Source organism: Peromyscus maniculatus, chromosome 10 (genome assembly GCF_049852395.1).
Source record: "Peromyscus maniculatus bairdii isolate BWxNUB_F1_BW_parent chromosome 10, HU_Pman_BW_mat_3.1, whole genome shotgun sequence".
NCBI classification, from domain to species: domain Eukaryota; kingdom Metazoa; phylum Chordata; class Mammalia; order Rodentia; family Cricetidae; genus Peromyscus; species Peromyscus maniculatus.
Window position 1 is genome coordinate 6334009 of NC_134861.1, and position 18637 is coordinate 6352645.

Genomic DNA, 18637 nt, shown 5'->3' on the forward strand with positions numbered 1-18637 from the left:
TTTCACAGAAAGTAGTGTGCACGGTTGACACTATCCTGAGTGGCAGCAGGACGAGGAGAGACGTGAATTAGCAGCACTCCTTATCCCCGTTCCCTGCCTAACTGTAATTGCAAATAAAAGAGATTTTCCCAGTTGTTCCTATTAGTTATTGTGGAACTTTTTAAATAATGAATTGAGGGAGCTGGGGAATAGTGTTCACTAGGCAAGTTGGAAGACCTGAGTGAGTACAAATTGCTAGCACCCACTTAAAAAGCTGCTGGTTGCTGTTATATTGAGCCCGTAAGTCACCAGCACAGCTGAGGGGATAGGATGATATTGTTTTACCAAAAATAGCACTTTTTGGATTTCCAGAAGATGGACATGAGGGAGTGGTCAGTAGCCTTCTCCCACGTAAATCACTTCTATTAGCTAATACCTATTAGTGTGCCAGCAGCCAGGCTTTGTTTTTTTTACAATTCTAAAATTTCTCTCCGTAAAAACATTTTCTCATCTTTCATATCAGACATATGTTTGTTTGCCTGTGACAGGGTCTCACTAAGTGGCCCAGGCTGACCTAGAGCCTCTTTTTTTTGTTTGTTTGTTTGTTTTGTTTTGTTTTTTTGACCTAGAGCCTCTTAAGTGGTGGCTTACAGGCGTGAGCTACTGTGCCTGTTCTTGAGTCAGACATCTGAAGACCATGGCTATAATACCTGTGGTGGTTTGAATAAGAATGGCCCCCATATATTTGAATGCTTGGTCATCAGGGAGTGGCACTACCTGAGAAGGATCAGGAGGTGTGGCGTTTGTTGGACTAAGTGTGATTTTGTTGGAGGAAGTGTACCACTGTCGGTGGGCTTTGAGGTTTTAAAAGCCTAAGCCAGGCCCAGTGTCTCTCTCTCCCTGATGCCTGTGGATCTGGGTGTAGAACTCTGAGTTGCTCCTCCAGCACCATGTCTGCCTGCATGCCACCACGCTCCCTGCCGTGATGATAATGGACTAAACCTCTGAACTGTAAGCTAGCCCCAATTAAATGTTTTCTTTATAAGAGTTGCCATGATTTTGGTGTCTCTTCACAGCACTAGAACACTGACTAAGAACCTTAGGTTCCTTCAGTACTTTGTGTAATTCTGTTCAGGTTTTACAACAGAAGGAGGAAGGTCGAGCATTTTAACAATTTTATGAAGAATTGCACGGGTCGAATATAGTAGCATGTAATGCTTGTGTTTCCAGCGCGCAGGAGGCAGAGGCAGGAAGACTGCTGCAGATTTAAGGCTAGCATAGCTAGTTTTAAGCCAGTCAGGGCTATACAGCCAGACCCTGTTTAAAACAAACAAACAAACAAACAAAAACCAAAGGGATTTTGAGCAGAGAGAACTCATTTCCAGAACTGATCTGGACAAATAGGCTGTTCTTCCCTGAGGTGGAGCACCAGGAGATGAAAAGATGAAGAAAATAGAAAAGCTGGGGTCAAGACATCTTGCACAAGTTGTGTCTTATGACAAGCAAGTTTATTAAGAAACTGCATCTTAGCTGGGCAGTGGTGCTGCAGAGGTAGGCAGGCTTTTGTAAGTTCAAGGCCAGCCTGATCTACAGTTCGAGTTCCAGGACAGCAAGGCTGCTACAACAGAGAAACCCTGTCTTGAAAAACGAGAGAGAGAGAGAGACAGAGAGACAGAGAGACAGAGAGACAGACACAGAGAGAGAGACAGGAGAGAGAGAGAGAGAGAGAGAGAGAGAGAGAGAGAGAGAGAGAGAGAGAGAGACAGACAACATACAGTTTGTCTTCTAGGCTCAGGCTATCTCAACCTTGTGACTATTCTGTTTCTTTTGTTGTTGTTATTGTTGTTTTTGAGACAGGGTTTCTCTGTGTAGCCTGGCTGTCCTGGATCTCACGCTGTAGACCAGGCTGGCCTTGAACTCACAGAGATCTGCCTGCCTCTGCCTCCTGAGTGCTGGGATCAAGGTGTGCACCACCACGGCTGGCGGCTACTCTATTCTTGATGGCTCTCCTTTGTAGTAACAACTCTAAAATGCTGAGGTCTTTACTGCAATTGGACTGCTCTTTCACCCATAGACTCTCTTGGGCTCTCTTCAGGGACTCCAGCCTACCACACAGTGCCAAGACATGACTGCTCTCCATGACTTCTTCATGCCTTCATAACCAGTACCACCTGAGTGACTCTTACACTACCAAGATCAGCTGTTTGCATGAGGTGCAACCTTGGCCACTTCTGGAATACAGCTTGTCTGTGCTGACCCCGAGGAAACACTTCCCAGAAGGTTTCAATGATGCTGGTCTCATCTGTCACAGCTGATTCTTCAGCCCCAGCTGACCAGCACTGGTGCCTGTAAAGTGGTGCTGTTCTCTTGTTAATCACTGCTGATTCCTCAGCCCCAGCTGACCAGAACCACAGAATCTTAAATCAAAATCAGTGGTCCTTTGCTTCTTTCAAATGTTACAGACTTTGAGACCACTAAGGAAAGACCACAGACTCAATACAGATAATAATCAGCCAAATGTATTGTAGCAGCAGGACCACAGTCTCCAAAACCAAATCAGACATGCGCACTGAAGCCGGTGGACAAAGGTGAACATCACAATTACTCCACTTCTGCAGAATGTACAGCTCTGTGAGGAACTGCCTCATTCTCCTGCCCACAGCAGTAAGAGCTTACAGACGCCAGGGCAAAGTGGTTAATTATTTCACAATAGTTGCACAGTTCTGGGGAGGGGGTAAGGGATTTTCAGGAATTTAGGTCAGAGGCCAATGACTAATAAAGTGAATGGGTGGTTCAAAATGGTGTTTCCTTAGCTGTCACATTCCCCACTGGCTTAGATCATAAGAATCAAATCATTGATTCCAGCAGAGGTACAGGTTGATATTGAGCCTGTGGGGCCAATATTTTAACAGAGTTGATTATTCATTTAATGTATGTTAGGAACCAATTTAAAATGGCAGGGGTTGGGACTGAAGAGATGGCTCAGAGATTAAGAGCACTGACTGCTCTTCCAGAGGACCTGGGTTCAATTCCCAGAATCCACATGGCATCTCACAACTGTCTGTAACTCCAGTTTCAAGGGACCCAACACCTATGGCAAAACACTAATGCACATAAAATAAGATAAAAATAAATAAGCTGGGTGGTGGTTCGTACCTTTGATCCCAGCACTCAGGTGGCAGAGCCAGGCAGATCTCTGTGAGTTCGAGGCCAGCCTAGGCTATGGAGTGAGTTCCAGGAAAGGCGCCAAAGCTACACAGAGAAACCCTGTCTCGAAAAACAAAACAAAACAAAAATGAATCTCAGTACCTCGTCCAGGGTTCACTTCTCGGGTGGTGTCCCAAGTTTAGGTTCTGGTTCTGTGGCCCCTTGGTGGTTCTTTTCTTAGTGAGGGGACTCGGGTTGGGGCAGTACTGAATGGGCTGCACCTGTATCCACTAGGAACCAGAGAATGCTCCCCCTATTTTTCCTGTGACTGGGGGCTCCTGGGAGCTCACTGGTATGGAGCCCTAGCCCTGTCAGTCTGACCTTGTGAGGCTGAGGGTCTGTCTTCCTTTTTCCTGCCTGTGTTGTGGGCACCCATTCTTCCAGTGTCCGCTGGCCCTTCTCCAACCCGGCCCAAGGCTGATTTGGTCCCCTGGGGTACTCTTGGTTTCTGTCAGGATCTCTAATGTAAAAAGTCTTCAGGGCTGTTGCCAATAACTGTGACCTATCCAATCCCTCAAACCCTTCTAATTCCTGTAACTTCCTGTGACTATCTGGGGCTGACAGTGTGACAGAAGCCATCTTAATAGATGCTGGTTTTCTGGGGTAAACTCCCCGTAAGCCTCCCAGAGGTGCTCCAGGAGTCCAGCAGGAGATTCTGGATGTCTCTGAATTACCTCAGATACCGTTGGGAGATTAGTTGGCTGTCTAGCTGCTGCTTTCAGTCAGGAGGGCCTGGCGTTGGTGTCTAGTGCCCACTTACCTTGGTCAATGTTGATGAGGGCGATGTTTGATGAGCTCTTCTTTCTGCATCCAGCTTGGTTGCCCTTCTTGGCTTCAGTCATGATTCGATTCCTCTCCTCAGCAGTGACATGGTCCTAGAAGCTGCTTACTGTACCAGGCATTTTCTTTTGGGCCACCAATCACTTTCCAAATCATGATCCGGAGACTTACTAGTTTTGAATGCTCAGCCTTAGCTTAGGCACGTTTCTGGCTAGCTCTTTTAACTTGATCTGTTTCTCTTTATCTACCTTTTCCTCGAGGCTTTTTGCTTTGCTCTCTTTCTGTCTATCTTACTTTCACTGCTTCTCTGTGTCCTGCTGGCTGGTGTCTGCCTGGCTTCTGGCCCCAGGCATATCTCCCTTGTTCTCTCCTCCTCCTTCTTTTCTCTTTTTTCTTCTCTCGAAGATTTCTCCTTCTATTTATTCTCTCCCTCCAGCCCTGCCTATTCTTTCTCCTGCCTAGAGAAATTAGAATTAGACATTCAGGGTTTTTTAAAAGATTTATTTATCTATTATGTATACAGTATTCTGTCTGCATATATTTCTGCATACCAGAAGAGGGCACCAGATCTTATTACAGATGGTTGTGAGCCACCATGTGGGTGCTGGGAATTGAACTCAGGACCTGTGGAAGAGCTGCCAGTGCTCTTAACCTCTGAGCCATCTCTCCAGCCCTTGGATGTTCAGCTTTTTAATAGAACAATCAGGTGCCTTAGGCAGGCAAGGTGAAACAAATGCAACACCTCTTTACATAACTAAACAACTACAGCATATATAGTGGTACGTCTTTACATAGCTCAAATGATATTCTACAGTAGCTTACACTTAGCCTAGGTTGGTGGATGTAAAGACATCAGTTTCCAACAGGCTGATGGGCCTGAAGTTTCTCTGAGAAGGGAGGGTTCTGGGTTTTCCAGTTATAGACCATTGGTTGAGAAAGAGCAGGAGGGGAGGGGAGAGAGAAAGAATTTGTCTTAACACCACATATATTGGTAGTTCATTTTTTTCTCCTGCTATCCTAAGTGTTCCTCCTCTTAGGATGGACTTGTTTCCTGATAAACCTATCATAGATTAAAAATGTTTTCAGGGCCAGGCGGTGGTGGTGCATGCCTTTAATCCCAGCACTCGGGAGGCAGAGGCAGGTGGATCTCTGTGAGTTCGAGGCCAGCCTGGGCTAAAGAATGAGCTCCAGAAAAAAGGCGCAAAACTATACAGAGAAACCCTGTCTCGAAAAAAGCAAAACAAAACAAAAAAATGTTTTCAGTAAGAACTGTATTTAACATTTCAAGCCTGCTGGATATCATGGCTCAGCCGCACAGTACATTATACAATATTGGCTGTTTGCCTTTGTGTTTTCTGGCTGACTGGGTGAGGTAGTTCCATGCCACTGCACAGCATCTCTAGGTATTATTGTAATGCATGCCATTAGCCCAAGAGAAGATCACAGTATCAAGTGTGAAGTCTGGCTTGTACTGACTGCATGACTTTTGCACCATGGTAAAGTTAACTCAGAACTGGGGCATGTATGATGTTGCAGGGTGTGCTACACAGTACTCTCGGTCCTTCATCACAGTGGACCGTAGGTTGTTTGCAGCTTTTCTTCTGTGTATATAATACAATCAATGTGAACATCACATACAAACATTTGAAAATCTCTTTGCATTTCTCTTTTTTTAATCTTTATTTTTTTAGATTTACTTATTTTATGTGTATGAGTGTTTTGCTTGCATGTGTGTGTACACACCACATGTGTTCCTTGCCCCTTGAAAGTCATGGGATTTCAGGTCCATAGGATGTCAGGTCCTCTGGAACTGGAATTACAGATGGCTGTGAGTCACCATGTGGGTGCTGCGAATTGCAGTCATTACTCCAGCTCCTCCATTTCTCTTATGTTACTTAAAAATAAAATCATTTGGTCATTTACTAAGTATATATTTAACCTTATAAGAAACTGTCACTTTTTTTTTTTTTTTTTTTTTTGGTTTTTCGAGACAGGGTTTCTCTGTGTAGCTTTGCGCCTTTCCTGGATCTCGCTGGGTAGCCCAGGCTGGCCTCGAACTCACAGAGATCCGCCTGGCTCTGCCTCCTGAGTGCTGGGATTAAAGGCGTGTGCCACCACTGCCCGGCCTAAATTGTCACTTTTTTTTTTATTTATTTGTTTTCTTTGTTTTTTGGGACAGGGTTTCTCTTTGTAGCCTTGGCTGTCCTGGAACTTGCTCTGTAGACCAGGCTGGCCTTGAACTCACCAAGACCCGCTTGCGTTTGCCTCCTAAGTGCTGGATTTAAAGGCATGCGCCACCACCACAATTGACAACCAGCTAAGAAATTTCCCTTGGTTTGACCAGAGCTGAGAGCCTTTTTATAGGAGAATATGGATACTGAATAAAATAAATAAATAAATACATATGTACATACATACATATGAAAGGAAAGAACATGGCTGCTAGGTATGGTGGAGAAAAAAGTTTATTGTAGATATGTGGGAGAGCCTAGTCAGAGGAAGAGACATGTGGGAGAGTCCAGAGTGGACATGAGCAGACTGAGCGGCCATGTGGGAGGGGGAGAGAATGAAGAGCGGAGGGAGGGAAACAAAGTGCAGCAGCCAGGAGGCCCAAAGGTAAAAAGAGAACAGGCAACCAAAATGGCTGGATTATACAGGGAAGAGTAGCCCAGCCCCGTGAGCTGGAGAGTTCAGGGTAGGATGCAGAATATGCCAGCCAGGAGGGCCCTGGCACATGGTGATGGCTCACAACCATAATTCCAGTTCCAGAGGATCTGATACCCTCTTCTGAATTTAGTGGGCAAAGACATGCATATGATATACATGCATACATGCATGCCAAACACATAAAAAATAAAATTTTTGTTCAAGACAGGGTTTCTCTGTGTAGTGCCACTGCCCTGGAACTTACTCTGTAGACCAAGCTGGCTTCAAACTCAGAGATCTGTCTACCTCTGCATCCTGAATGCTGTGACTAAAAGTGTGCACCACTCAGTGCGTAGGAAGAGCACGCCTTTAGTACCAGTCCCAGGCAGAGGCAGTCGGATCTCTGTGAGTTCAAGGCTAGCCTGGTCTATAGAGAGAGTTCCAGGACAGCCAGGGCTACACAGAGAAACCCTGTCTTGAAAAACAATGAGCAAACAAAGAAACAAAAATTTGTGTGTCACCACACTCAGCTAAATTATTTTTTGTTTTAAGATGGATGGCTTCTGGGACACAACATTCATACAAAATAAAAAAGGAGGGGGAGGTGTCTTAATTACTGTGCTATTTGTAGGGGTTTGGGGAGGTCCCTCTGAGTCTGTCCAGGATACACTCAGACACCAAATTCTCAGTACAAAGCAGATGTGTTACTCTGGTGTGTGTGGGGTGGGGGCATGGATGGACTCTGGATCTGACAGAGGCAGAAGCAGGCTTCAAGTGTTTTCTGCAGGAGCGAACTTTTCAGGAGAAAAGGGGAAGTCTGTGCCGTGGTAAGCAGGATGAGTTGGTAAGGCCACGCTGGACAGTTAATTGTTGGTGTTTAGTCTCAGATATGAGTCAGTGGCCAAATAAGGGAATAGACCTTGGGCACTAGCTTTAGGAATGTAATCTGTTTAGAAAGGGGGTGGGGCAAGATCTGTTGGTGCCATGTTTGCCCTGCTTGGGCCTCTATTTGCTATGCTTGGGATTGCTAGAAAGAGCCCTTCACTATTGCTGTGAAGAGACAACATGACCAAGGCAACTCTTACAAACGGAAGCATTTAACTGGGGGCTTGTTTATAGTTTCATAGGTTAGTCCATGCTCATCATCACGGGAAGCAGACAGGCATGGCACTGGAGCAGCAGCTGCGAGCTTTATATCCTGATCTACAAGCCACCCCTCCAACATAGCCACACCTACTGATCCTTCCAAACACCAGTTGGGGATGGGGACAAAGCATGCCTATGAAGGGCATTCTCATTCAGAGCACCACAGGACGGTAGACAGGGAAACTTTCAAAGTGCTATAATTTTGTTGTTGGTTCTTTTTGTTTTGTTTTTTTAGAGTCTCACTGTGTAGCCCAGGCTGGCTTCAAATTCATGATCCACCTGCCTCAACTTTCCACGTGTTTGATAACATGTTGATTTCCTGTGAACCAACACTCTCTCTCTCTCTCTCTCTCTCTCTCTCTCTCTCTCTCTCTCTCTCTTTCTCTGACACAGGGTCTTCCTATGTATCCCTGTCTGTCCTGGAACTCACTCTGTAGACCAGGCTGGCCTCAGAGTCAGAGATCTGCCTGCCTCTGCCTCCTGAGTGTTGGGACTAAAGGTGTGCGCCACCACCATCCGGCAGAACTCTGTTTTTAATGTGTGTGTATATTCGTGTACATATTTTGGGGTAGGGACAGGTGCATGTCCAGGCACAGATAAAGGACGTGTGGAGATCAAAAGACAACCTCAAGTGTCAGCCCTTGGGCTCCTTCCACTGTTAGAGACACAGTCTCTCTGTCCTGGAATCCCCACGTAGTGAGCTTCCAGAGACCCCCTTTCATTTCACCATCACTGGGTCTGTAGGTGCATGCCAGCATGCTTGGTTTTGGTTTTTCCCCACACCAGGTTTTGTTCATGAGTATTCTGGGGGTCTAAGCTCAGGACCCCATGCTTGTGAGGCAAGCACTTTACCAACAGAGCCAGCTCTCCAACCCTGTGAACACGTGTACACATTTCTACAGGGAATGCCTCTGTCCAGTAGTTATTCATCTTTATAGTTGCTTTATCTCCATGAGTTGTATTTTATTTTTCTTTAAATCCTTTTAAAGTACATTGCAGTGTGAGTTCTTGTCTTAAAATACTGTTTTATACACCTGAGAAAAATAAGCAAGGATGCTTATTATGTAAACATGGTCTGAGGAGCTGTGGAGAGCTGTGCAGAGGCCAGCCCTCAGCCGGGGAAGCTGGCCTGGTTAAGGACACCCACTAGCACTGCTTCCTGACTTTTAGCCTCATCTTAGAATTGTTTAAAATGTGTGATACAAGATCACAATGTAAGGAAAGGAGGAAAAGACAGATTAGTCTGTACATTCTCCCACTCTCCAGCTCAAGCAAGGAGCAAGACCCTGTGAAGTGCCAGGCACTCCCTCGGGCCTCACACGTGGGAGTGAGGCCAGCCTGACACAGAATACCCCTGCACCTCCATGTACTCAACTGTGGGCAGTAGTGGGCGTGCCCTGACAGTTTCTAAGTGGACGTTAAATTCTCTGCCATATTACTGTTTGGAAGCAGGGCTGCTATTCGGGCAGTTGTTAAGTGAGGCTGTGTATGTGCAGGCAAGGAGTGCCTCGTAAGTGTTGAGAACACAGCTGTGCGTGTTTAAATGGGCAGGTAGTCAGCTGGCTGTGGAGAGTCTGCTGACCTGCTCAGCTTCCATGGCAGTGCCAGTGTTTGGAGCAGTTTTCTCCCACTGCTCGAATGGCTAACAGAGGCCAGCTCGGTCCTCAGAGAACTCTGGAGGAGGAAGGCCTCTCAGAGGCTGTCCAGGCACTACCTTGGCTGCTTCTGTGAGGGACCATAGCTCTGAGACAGCAGCCACTCCTCTAGGTGGTTCAGGCTATGCTGCCATGTGGCCAGCCCTCCAGCCCCTGCCTCAGCTCCTTCTGCCTGCCTTAACCTTGGCACAACTCTGTGTCTGTACCACTGGGCGACTGCCACCCTGGCATTGAGTTCCCAATGTGTGGAGAAGCTGAGATTAAAGAAGTGCAATTTAAAAACAAAGCCAGCCGGGCAGTGGTGGGGTGGGGGGCGCCTTTAATCCCAGAACTCAGGAGGCAGAGGCAGGCAGATCTCTGAGTTCGAGGCCAGTGAGTTCCGTGACAACCAGGGATATACAGAGAAACCCTGTCTCACAAAACCAAACAAAGAACAAGACCAGCCTAAACTCCAGTATCTCAGGAAGAGAGGAGTGTGTTGCCACAATTTCAGTGGCGCCTGGGCCTACTGGTGAGGTCCAGGCTAAGCTGGCTACGAGTGAGCCTCTAGCTGTCCTGCAAAAGCAGAGTAGGATGGGGTAGTATAAAATGAAATTGAAAAGAAAACCAAGGCCGTCTCGTAGGCTGGTAGATGATGACTTGGAGGCCCGGGATGTTTTCTGCTGGGCTCTTCCACCCTAAAGCAGGCTCTCTCTCAGTGTTGGTGTAGGGCCCTCAAGTTATGGGCGAATGGTTCTGCATGGGCCAGGGGGCTTTCTAGAAATGTTGTAAGGGGTGAGCTTCCTAAAAACATTTTTTAACAAAAAAGAGGAATTGGGCAGGGCTGGGAGAATCTTGTGGGGAGAGTGCTTCATGCTTGTCCCAGGCTTCCTAGCTGTCTGTATAGAAAATGAACCTGTCTGTGGCTTCTTGTGCTACTCAGAGATACTAGCTGTATTCACTGTTTCTCTGGACCTGGGGAATAAGAGGTGACAGTGACCACCTGCCATCCCTGTCCCTCGGGTACCTTTCACTCCTGACACAGGACATTATACAGTGTACAGGCAGGGAATGCATGAAATTCATCCACCTGGGGTCTAGCCTGTGCTCTAAGGGAGCTCCAGATCTCTTGCCTTTGGGTGCTGGCAGCTAAGTGGTCTAGCCTGCAGAGTCTCCCAGTGTCACTAGGTGGCAGTCTGAGCCAGAAGCCCAGAAGAGTAGAGGGAGTGGGTGAGCCCACAGGGACATGTGTGTGGTGAACTAAGCTTATGTTGGGGTAGGGTACCCCAGGAAGAAATCCATCTGCTAACTATGGCTTGAAATCCTAAGGTGTTTCCTTCTGAAAAGGCATGTGGTGTCCAGCCCCCCAGGGGTCAAACTCAGGTTTCGTTCTTGTGAAGCAAGTACTTTACCAACTGAGCCAGTGACTCCCCCAGACTCCAGACAGTCTTCCCCAGGAAGAGTCGAAAGTCTCCTGGGAGCTCAGCAAGGTCAGAGACTAGTCTGTATTGTCTACTACAGGCCAGCTGAGTAGAGGCAGCCGGTGGGCACCGTGTCCCCACTCTCGTGGTGTGGTGTGGTATGGGTATGGAATATCATGGACCTCTCAGAGGACAGCCCTCGGGTGTCTGCTTGCCCCTGCTGCAGCAGTCCTGGAGCTTGTCACGTGGCACTTTCTGGGCTTGATCCAGGGGAGGGGGACAGGTGTGTGGGGCTGTGTCTGAACAATGTCGTGTTTTTTCAGTGTTTGTGACCCACCTGTCTCTTTGGAAGCCCTGTCACAGGGTATCATCTTGTTCCAAACAATAGTTGTTTGGGGAATGAAATTCCCCAAATGAAATTCTGTGTGGCCGGAAGGGGCTGGAGGTGTACCGTTGACAGGAGCCTAGCATGAAAAGACTAAAGAAACCATCCCAGGGCTCTCAGCTGCTCCTGAGGTGGCTCCTGACATGAACGAGGCTCATTGGATAGAAAGAATGTTGATCCTGCTGTAATCTTCCACGTTCCCTGGAAAATGTTGGGCCCATTCATTTCCATTTATGTTAGTTGAGTGCCAGCTGGGCAGGCCTGGCACCCTGTAGGTGGTATAGGGTGGTCTGCTGAATGCAGTCTGGGACCTTCTTCAGTGGGCTAGAAAGACATGCCCCACAGGATATTTCCAGCTCGGAAAGCACTGCATGGTTTCCGTCTGGGTGAGTGGCCCTGTTCACAGCTCCTCTTCTTCACCCATCCACATTGTTCTTCTAGTCTGGGCTTTGTCAAAGGTTTGCTGGACTGTGGGGGGCGGGGGGGGGGCAGGGATAACAAATGAAGTTTGCAGGGGTAACCTCGTGTCTTCATGATCCAGTGTAGGAGAAATTTTAAGGATTTCCATGTCTTTAGAACTTCTGGAGTTAAAAAGGGATGCCGGAAGTGACTTTGGTCAGCCCAGTGAAGAAGACAAGTCTTCCTGAAGCCTCTGTCTTTCAGGGTTGGTGGAGGACCATAGCCCAGAAGCCAGCCGGAGGCTGAGGATTCAGGGAGCCTGAAGTCCCAGGAGGCATCCTCTGGGAAGTGCTGGGCCCATGTTGCTCTACTGGGTGTTGAATGTCGGAAGCGGTCCGTCTTTTCTGGTGTTGCTAAGGGGTCATAATCTTTGGTCTGCCGTTAGGAACTATGCCTGGGTGGGGCCAGGGCCCCTGCCGGCCTCTTCCTCTTTTCTCCGGGTTGTAGCCCCTCCTCTTAAAGGGCCCTCAGGGCTTCTTGTGCTTGGCTGGCGCTCCGAGGGTGTGGTGACTTTAACAGCGTCTGGTGGTGCTCCTCCTGCCCTCGCCCTCAGCAGGAACCAGAGCCCCGGCCTGCTCTGAGACTCGAAGGCTTCCGAACCTAGCCAGAGCTGGAGGAGTTGAAGACCAGAGCCCAGAGACTGGCTTAGGACTGTCCTTGGGAGTGAGTGAGTGAGTTGACAGAGGCCTCAAAGGGACCTGCAGCAGCAGCAGCAGGAGCAGGCAAGCTTTCAGGGCGCTCTCCCGTCCCGTCCCGTCCCTGAGGTGGGAGGGCGGGGTGGGAGCGCCTCCTAGCACTTGGCTGCTGCTTCTAGTTGGCTCTTTCACAGCTGGGGACTGAGGACTCTCTTCGGACTGTCGACTGTCGCGCTCATCTGCCCCCCAGGCGGTCGGCTGCCGGAGCTCACTTCCTCCATATCCTGTAGCTTCTCTAGTCCCCAAAAGACTGGGCAGGAAGTGAGCAAGATGCTGGGGGATGCGGGAAGTACAGGCACTGCGGGCGGCCCTGGGCTCCCAGCGTGCATTTCTCTTGGGCTGCCTGGGGCCCTGGAGCCTAAGCACCACAGGAAGGGGCAGCATCCCTGTAGACTTAACCACTTCAGAGGGCTGGAGTCAGTGCACACTGTCTGCCCGGGGCCCAGGTACCATGCATAGATGGTCTGCGAGAAGATTCCCTGAGGAAAACTTGTCCTTCTCTTCCTCCCACCCCACCCCTCAGCCACTTGATTAGACCATCCAGCCCTTCTCTTTGTCCCCTCTTCCTTGCTAGTGACTTCCCAGAATTATTGCTGGGTTTGCCCAGGGAGGATCCATTTTCCTGTCCTCTACTTCTGAAATTCTGTCTACTTCCAGCCTAGAAATAAGGAGCAGGAGCTAGCTCCCTCCTTGGACACACCTGCCTCAGGGAGCTGGGGACAACTGGCCTGTGCTCTCCAGGGTAAGGATGTGAGTGGAAAGTGAGCAGTAGGTGCGGGAGCTGGGGCTTTGAGTTTTCTTGTTCAGGAAGAGCTGGTTCGAGTCGGCCTGCTTTTCATCTCCTGCCCAAAGCAGAACCTCCCAAGTCAGGAATAGGAAGTGCGCACAAACCCCGGAGCATACCTGTGCCACCCACCCCACAGCACATCGACCCTCTTTACACTCCCCCCCACACACACCTGTCGCTGCTAACCGGCCTGGTCCATTGTTGACTTCAGTTGGAATGTTCCATTCCACTGGGGACCCGGTGTCCTCGTCTCCGTCTCAAGCGGTGGTGGATGGAGGAGGACATGGGTATGAGCCCCGGAACAGCATGTCCTTGCAGAACTAACCCTGTCCCCACGTGCTTGCGCCAGCCGAAACTTACTACTCCCTGGGCGGAGCTGATAGTGTGGGCTCCCCCTTCAGATGGCCCCCCTCTGCCTTCTCATAGTGTGCTTCCCTTGCTGGAAAGGGAAGTGAGAGCTGGAGAGCCACCAGCTTGAGGTAGGAGTTGAGGTTATAAGGTTATCCTGGCCTTGGTTGTGACCCTGCTCTGAGTCTCAAGGGAAGTGGGCAGAGGAGCGTCTCCTTCCGTTTCCACATGAAGAAACAGGCCGGGAGAACGCAGTGCTTTATGAGGGAGGGCCTTGACCGGCTCCCAGGACTGTAGTGGTCAGATGAATGCCCACTGTGGCTCCCTCTGAGTTCTCGTGGAGCAGGTGAGTGACCCTCAGGCAAGTAGTAGCTTTACAGTCTGCCTCCCAGATTGTGTCAGCACTCACCTGCCTCAGGGCTCCTTGCCCAGGACTCCCCCAAAGCCTTGAGCACTCAGAGGCCAGGAGGTCAGACCACTGGCTTCAGGTCCAAGGGCTTTTGCAGGGGAGGGTGGTGGAGGTCTGTGAAGTGGGGAGGGTGGGGGCATTGCTAGTGAAGTAGCTCAGCGTTGGAGGGGAGAAGGAACCCTGGCGGGCCTGTCTCCGTCCTTGTTGCTTTTGACTGGACAGATAGGACTCAGCCTCTTTCTTGGGGAAGAGCTAAGTTCATTCTGTTCCCTGGGACTATGTGGGATCCCTGTGTGATGTTTTTAGGAAATGTTGACACCTAGGTGTTCCAGTGTAGAAGAGAAGACTGTGATAAAGGCAAGAACACACTGCTCAGCCAGGCGGTGGTGGCACATGCCTTTAATCCCAGAACTTGAGAGGCAGAGCCAGGCGGATCTCTGTGAGTTCGAGGCCAGCCTGGTCTACAGAGTGAGTTCCAGGACAGCCAGAACTGTTTCACAGAGAAACCTTGTCTGAAAAAAACCAAACCAAACAAACAAACAATCACATTGCTCATCCATCCCCTCACAGTGGACCACCCAGCTTGTCCAGGACCCAGCCTGGACAAGATGCCTACGTTCCTGTAGGAGTTTTGGTTGAGAACCGGTATGTTTTAGCAGAGCTGGATTTGCAGGCTCACGTGTTCAGAGCATCCTACTTGATGGGACAATAAGGAAAGGTTAACAGGAAACCAAGGCTCTGGGTTCCCCCATCCCACAGGTCATACTTGTTTCCCCATTAATCCTGGGTGTGAACTCGGCATGTTTCACAGCTTGGACTCAGAGGAAAGACCTCTGAGAGCCTGACCCCAACTCACATGATGGCACATCACCCCAGAGCCCATTGCCTGGCCAGTATGAAGCCTGTTCAGCCAGGCAGCGGGTGCGTGCACTCAGTGTAGAAATGACTAGTCGGTCAGAGCACACTGACGGAATGGATGGGAAGTTGGCAGGCGGCTCAGAGAGCTTAATGCAGAAGCGTGGCTGAACCGAAAGCCTGGCCCTGGCCCTTGGATGGAGCAGGGCTCCCACCTGTACTGATCTGGTGCTGGCATCTTTTGAGAGAAGAGGTTTGAGGATGTTTGCTGGAGTAGGTGCCAGGGCTGGGATTTTTGCCTCTGGCTGAAATGACTTTACCAATGTCGCACACATGCCTTGTGTAGGTAGTGATGGGAGATGTCACTGTGTGTTGCCTAGCTGGTCCTTGCCTGAGTCTGTTCTCTGTCTCAGGCATTGACTCTTTCGTTTGTTTGTTTGTGTTTGTTTTTCGAGACAGGGTTTCTTTTTGTAGCTTTAGATGCCCTGGAACTCACTCTGTAAACCTGGCTGGTCTTGAACTCAGAGATCCGCCTGCCTCTGCCTCTCTAGTGCTGGCATTAAAGGCGTGTGCCACCACTGTCAGGTTACAGGTAGTAACTCTTGAGGCCAGCATTTCTTCATCTGCAAGCGGTGACAGGTGCCTACCTCCTTCCATGGCTGTGATTAAGGCTGGGGAGCAGGCGGATGGGCTTCCAGTTAGTCCCCAGGACCTTGAGGCCCTAATTGCTTTGGGCTGAGATAGCCACATTTGTGGAATGCTTGCTCTTTTCTCCCTATTATCTGTCCAGTGGGGAGGCTGTGAGCAGGGGGTTGGCCCTGAAGATTGCCAGGGAATGGCCTAGCCAAAGTGCTTTTTGGAAGAAAGATTGAAAGGCGGGATAGGAAGATTTGGGCTTCAGTGCTGGCTGCTGCCCAACCCCATGCTGGTTTTCTCTGAGATAGCCCAGGTGTTAGAGTTTGTGAAGACAGCTGGACCACACAGAGCCAGGTACTGAGGCTTCGAGGCCGAGAGGGATTACACACCATGATGCCTCGCCTCGATGTCCTGGCTGGCTGCCCCTCAGTCATTCCTCAGATGCTGCTTTGTAACCTGGATGGAAAATGGGTCAGGTCCTCTGAGGGAGGGGCCTGCAGCCTGGAGCACAGGGCTCAGATTCCCACCTCGTGCTTTTGGAAGCCAGTGGCGCCGCCGAGAAGTCGGGGCAGTGTCTGGTCACCGCTCTACCCGGGCCGGCTGGAGCAGACAGCCCCAGAGCTTTGCCCATCTGCTGCCCCCAGCAGGGCCCGCAGAATTGCACTGGACAGCTGGCGGGGACGGGACAGGTGACCAAACCTGGGTGACAGCGCCGGGGCAGTACAGGGACCTGTGCCCTGGCGGCCAAGCCTGAGCAGGTGACCGGACCACAGGTCCAAGCACCTGTGTGACAGGTGCCTGTCTGTTTGCAGTGGCCGTGGCCCTCTAACCCGTGCCTGTGAGCCAAGAGGGAACAGACTAGAAGCATTGCCACCAGCGACGGGAGCAGTGACCACACTGGATGCCTCTGGCGAGGGGGAAGGGGAGGAAGGAGAAAAACAAAGGCGAGTGAGTGAGCGAGCCAGCGAGCGAGCGCACTCTTGTGGAGGCTCGCGACAGCCTCCCTGTGCCTACCACAATGTGTCAGTCAGAGAAGCCGCAAGGACCAGAGCTCCAAGCAGCAGCGAAATGGTGAGATGCTGCCCATCGAGACCTAACCCTACTGTACCCCGGCACTGTCTCAGGAAGGTCAGAGGTCAAGGCTAGTGGCTCTCATGTGGAGGTGGCAGTAGGAGGTCTGGGATGACCCCCTCGGCTGGAGGGGCCTGGAGAGGGGGTCCTGAGTGCCCCGAGTAGGAGAGCCCCCTTCAGGTACCTGTGGTTCTGGCTGGGAGGAGGGCCCAGTGGGGGGAGACAGGAATGGGCTTCTGCCCTATGTCTTGGTCCTTAGCAAGGGCACCCAGGCCCCTCCTACCACCCGACCCCTGCTTCCTGCACTTGGGAGAGGACCAGCCTCCCCTGCCCAGCATTTCGGGATTGGTCTCCTCTCTTCTGCAGTGACTTGGGTGGGGCAGCCCGCAGGAGAACAGATTTGTCTTTGCTTGGTCCCTGCCGCCTCCTTCTGTTTTAAAAACATAGTGGGGTGGAGTGGAAGAGATGAAATGCATGCAGGACAGTTGCGGCGCTGTGGCTTTAGGCACTGGGAGCTTAGGCTCAGCCATCCTCTGCCATCACTGATGGACTGCCAGGCTCACCCCGTTATCTGCTGAAATCTCCTTTTGTTCCTTGGTTTGCTCAGTTTCTGGGAGACAGAGGACTCGGCTTCTCTCGAGAGCAAGCACAGTTGCAGATGGCAGCCTTAGCTTGTTTAATCAAATGTGATTTTTCAAACAAGAATCTGAATGCCTGGGGACATTCTCAGAGTGGGTGGCAGTATGGTCTCATGATGGCTACATTGAGGCCTCAGGAGTAGTTTCTAGGACCTGAGTGTGACAGAACTTAGTTGCATTCAGGAAGCCGAGGTTACAGGGCAAGGGCCTCTGTGCCTTTGCAAAGCTGGCTGTATAGAAAACAATGAACTTGTCAAACGGGTGGACCCCATGGGCATACATGTGACTCTCGCAGCGGAGGAGGAGGCTTTGGGACTAGGTGGTGGTCCTTCTCCTAACTCTGTGGGTGAGGTTTAGAGAGCCTGACCCAGAGACACAGGCAGACGGAGCCACAGCTATGTCCTATCATTTAGCAAAAGAGGAAGCCAAAGATCTGAAGCTTGTCCAGGCGCCACAGTTGTGTGGTCCAGCTGGCTAGGCTCATGGCACTTCAGTCTTGTGCCCTGCTTCGGTTAGACTCAGTCTTTCTGGCACCTTGTCAGGACAGAACTATCCTTGGGTCCCAACCCTCCTTAGCATGGGAGGCTGCAGGTATAAGGCAGATTCTCCGGGCCCCCAAGGCCTCTGCTGGGGCTGCTGCAGTACTTGGAGGGGGCTCTACCTTAGAGTATCCAGGAGTTGGGCCTGGACTGCCTCTGTCCTGTTGCCACCTGGTCAGCTGGCAGGTGGGAGACACTGGGAAATGAGCCCACAAGTCAGGCAGCCAGGTCCCGGACTCAGAACCAGGGCTTGGTTGGAATGCCTGCTGGAACCGTTTGGCTCCATTGGAGAGGCAGCTTGCTGGGGGCGGGGCGGGGTGTGGGGTGAGGGAGCAGGAATGGCATTGGCTGAGGGAGGGGCTTGCTCCTCAGTTTCTCTTGGACTCAGGCATTTACCCAGGCCATGTGTGAACATGTGTCCTGCAGGTTGTACTTCCCCCAGCTGGCCCTACGTCGAAGGCTAGGCCAGCTTAGCTGCATGTCCAGACCTGCTCTGAAACTGCGCTCCTGGCCCCTGACCATCCTCTACTACCTCCTGCCCTTCGGTGCCCTCAGGCCCCTGAGCCGGGTGGGATGGAGGCCCGTGAGCAGGGTAAGTGTGAACAGGCCTCTTGGCCATGGCCCTCCCTAGACAGGCCTACAGGGAAGACGGAGGAAGAAACACGTGTTCCGAAGTAGAAGCAGTGGCTGCACTCTCGGGTAGATCTGTGTGAGAAGGGTGTTTGATGGTGACCATGCGACTGTCTACAGCTTCACTGGTGTCATTGGGAGCACTGGCTTTGGGAGGAACTTACACATTGGTCAGTCAGAAAATGATGTCACTCTTACAGGCGGAAGCAAGCAGAGAGGTGATTGTAAGAAAAATCCAAGTAAAATCTGGACACCAGCAGGCAGTTTAGGAAGGCTGCACTAGACTGGGCCTGTGAATTTGAATACATGCTTGAGAAGCTCAGGACTGCACAGGTAGCTGCCCTGGGCAGGACCTGGCCAGCATACGCCTGG

At 50.6% G+C, this 18637-nt stretch overlaps 1 protein-coding gene across 6 annotated transcripts in view; it reads left to right on the plus strand.

The window, feature by feature from the left end:
* Pisd (phosphatidylserine decarboxylase) overlaps positions 1-18637 on the plus strand; it is a 48184-nt gene that overhangs the window by 25159 nt on the left and 4388 nt on the right. For 2 of the 6 annotated variants that reach the window (XM_042285747.2, XM_076547020.1), the window contains exon 4: positions 18062-18227. The exons of 2 other annotated variants lie outside the window; for them this stretch is intronic. In XM_042285747.2, the coding sequence (XP_042141681.1) occupies positions 18062-18227 (166 nt within the window). Of the gene's footprint in view, positions 1-16199; positions 16639-18061; positions 18228-18637 lie in introns of those variants that run through there. 2 more of the 6 variants (XM_042285750.2, XM_015991675.3) reach the window with 2 other exon arrangements.